This window comes from Myzus persicae, unplaced genomic scaffold (genome assembly GCF_001856785.1).
Source record: "Myzus persicae strain clone G006 unplaced genomic scaffold, MPER_G0061.0, whole genome shotgun sequence".
Taxonomy (NCBI): domain Eukaryota; kingdom Metazoa; phylum Arthropoda; class Insecta; order Hemiptera; family Aphididae; genus Myzus; species Myzus persicae.
The window spans coordinates 1-1,912 of NW_019102915.1; the positions used below are offsets into that span (position 1 = coordinate 1).

Genomic DNA, 1,912 nt, shown 5'->3' on the forward strand with positions numbered 1-1,912 from the left:
GGGGGCTATCCCCTGATTTATGTCTATGGTTTTATATCTAAAGTGAAATATATATAGTAGACCAAACCTTATAATTCAACAATAATCATTAGTAATAGTATAATATACTAATTTATTACCTTTAATTATTCTGTTTTTATTTGTATATAATCGAATAGTAGCTGATAATTAAAACTTGAATAAAATTATTGTTTTAAAATGTATATAGTTTTAATATATTTAAATTATGAAATTCAATAATTGTTAAATATTGTGAGGTAATATGAGTGGATATAATATTACATCAACAATAATTAAATTTGAGGATTTATAAAATATTATAACTAGAGAACATAATTTGATTTGAAAGTTTAATTTATTAATTGTATTTAGTCTCTGATGGAAGTCAATGTAAAATCTTCTCAAGAATTAGAAAATATTGAAATAATGCAACAGATGGAATTGATAAGTAACCATGTAACGCACACAAATGAAATCCGCATGACAATTCAATCAGACATTGATTCTTTTAATATTTTGTATTCTGAATGTTCTAAGTGTACTCGTAAGTTTAGAAAATTATACATTATTACTGTGCATATTAATAAACATTTTATATTCCAGAACATCTACAACACATGAGAAATCAAAGAATGAACATTCCTCAAGGACCCGAAATTGAACGTAAATTAAAACAGGAAAAAGAATTGTACGAAGGACAACTAAAGACTCAATCATTAAGTCTTAACAATGCTCTTTGTGTCTACATAAACAAACTAAATGAATCATTAAATTTGCTCAGTCCTGTTCAAGCTCATATTATTGATAAGGCTTTAATTCAATGGAAACGCGAACAACAGTTGGCTGGTAATGGATATAAATACATGAAAGATATAGATGTCATACAAACTTGGTACTTATAAGAACTTGCTATTAAATTAATGTTGAACAAGTTGAATATTGTACAATAATATATTCTTTATTAGGTGTGAGAAATTATGTGATCTAATATGGATAACTCGTTCACAAATTAAAGAAGCTGATCGTTTCAGAGTGAATTTGGGCCGTTATTTTGAATTACCTCAGTCATGTGAAATAATTAATACACTTCTTGATATGACAACACAGTATCTTTCATCGCTAGTGGCAAGGTGTGTTCTTTTTAATTTAAAAATATTCTATTGTTATTATTTCTTATATTTTTTATTTAGTACCTTTGTTATCATAACTCAACCACCTCAAGTATTAAAAACTAATACAAGATTTGTAGCTGAAGTTCGTCTATTAATTGGAGGAAAACTCAATATTCATATGACATCACCTGTGGTATGAAACAATTTTTTTATATCTATTTCAATAGCTCCATTTTAGATTCTGAGGAAAGAAATGAATATATTGATTTTACAATGGTGTGTGTTTTTTTTAAATTTGTGTCTGTACACGGTAAGTAATCAAAATAATGCTGCGATTGTCAACTTCCGTTAATTATTTCCTGTAGAAAAATGAATTTAGTTGGTGTATTCTGGTGATCAAAAAGGTTAAAATTCCCAGTAATTTCTTAAGAATATGTTCATGTACATAATTTGTTTTAAATAGTGACTTTTGACCATTGTAATGTTAGAAAAAAGCATTTATTGTCAGGTGGAAAGTAATTTTCCAACGCTTCAACTGGCTTTTTAACATCTAAATTTTCAGTGTAGGGGTGACAAAAAATAATTTTACTAAATATTGATAGGTTAGTTCTATGAAATAGTGACTGCAAATGACAAATTTGTGTGAAGTGAAGATGTTAAGAAAAAAAGTATGTTTGTTTTTTTTTAAATCCGTATTTGTTTTGAGGAGGCTACTCTGCCATGTGCTGTCTCCATCTTACAAATGGGCATAGCCCATTCGGCTCCCAATTTTCCTAAACGGCTCCCGTTTTCAAAAAGGT

The 1,912-nt window shown here is 27.9% G+C and overlaps 1 protein-coding gene across 1 annotated transcript; it reads left to right on the plus strand.

Moving 5' to 3' along the window:
- The first annotated feature begins 346 nt into the window (after nucleotides 1-346).
- Nucleotides 347-1,912, plus strand: LOC111033377 (signal transducer and activator of transcription 5A-like). The gene is made up of 4 exons (XM_022314073.1): nucleotides 347-544; nucleotides 604-892; nucleotides 966-1,130; nucleotides 1,191-1,912. The coding sequence occupies exons 1-4, from the start codon at nucleotides 379-381 to the stop codon at nucleotides 1,309-1,311; spliced, it is 741 nt and encodes a 246-aa protein (XP_022169765.1). The 5' UTR covers nucleotides 347-378; the 3' UTR covers nucleotides 1,312-1,912.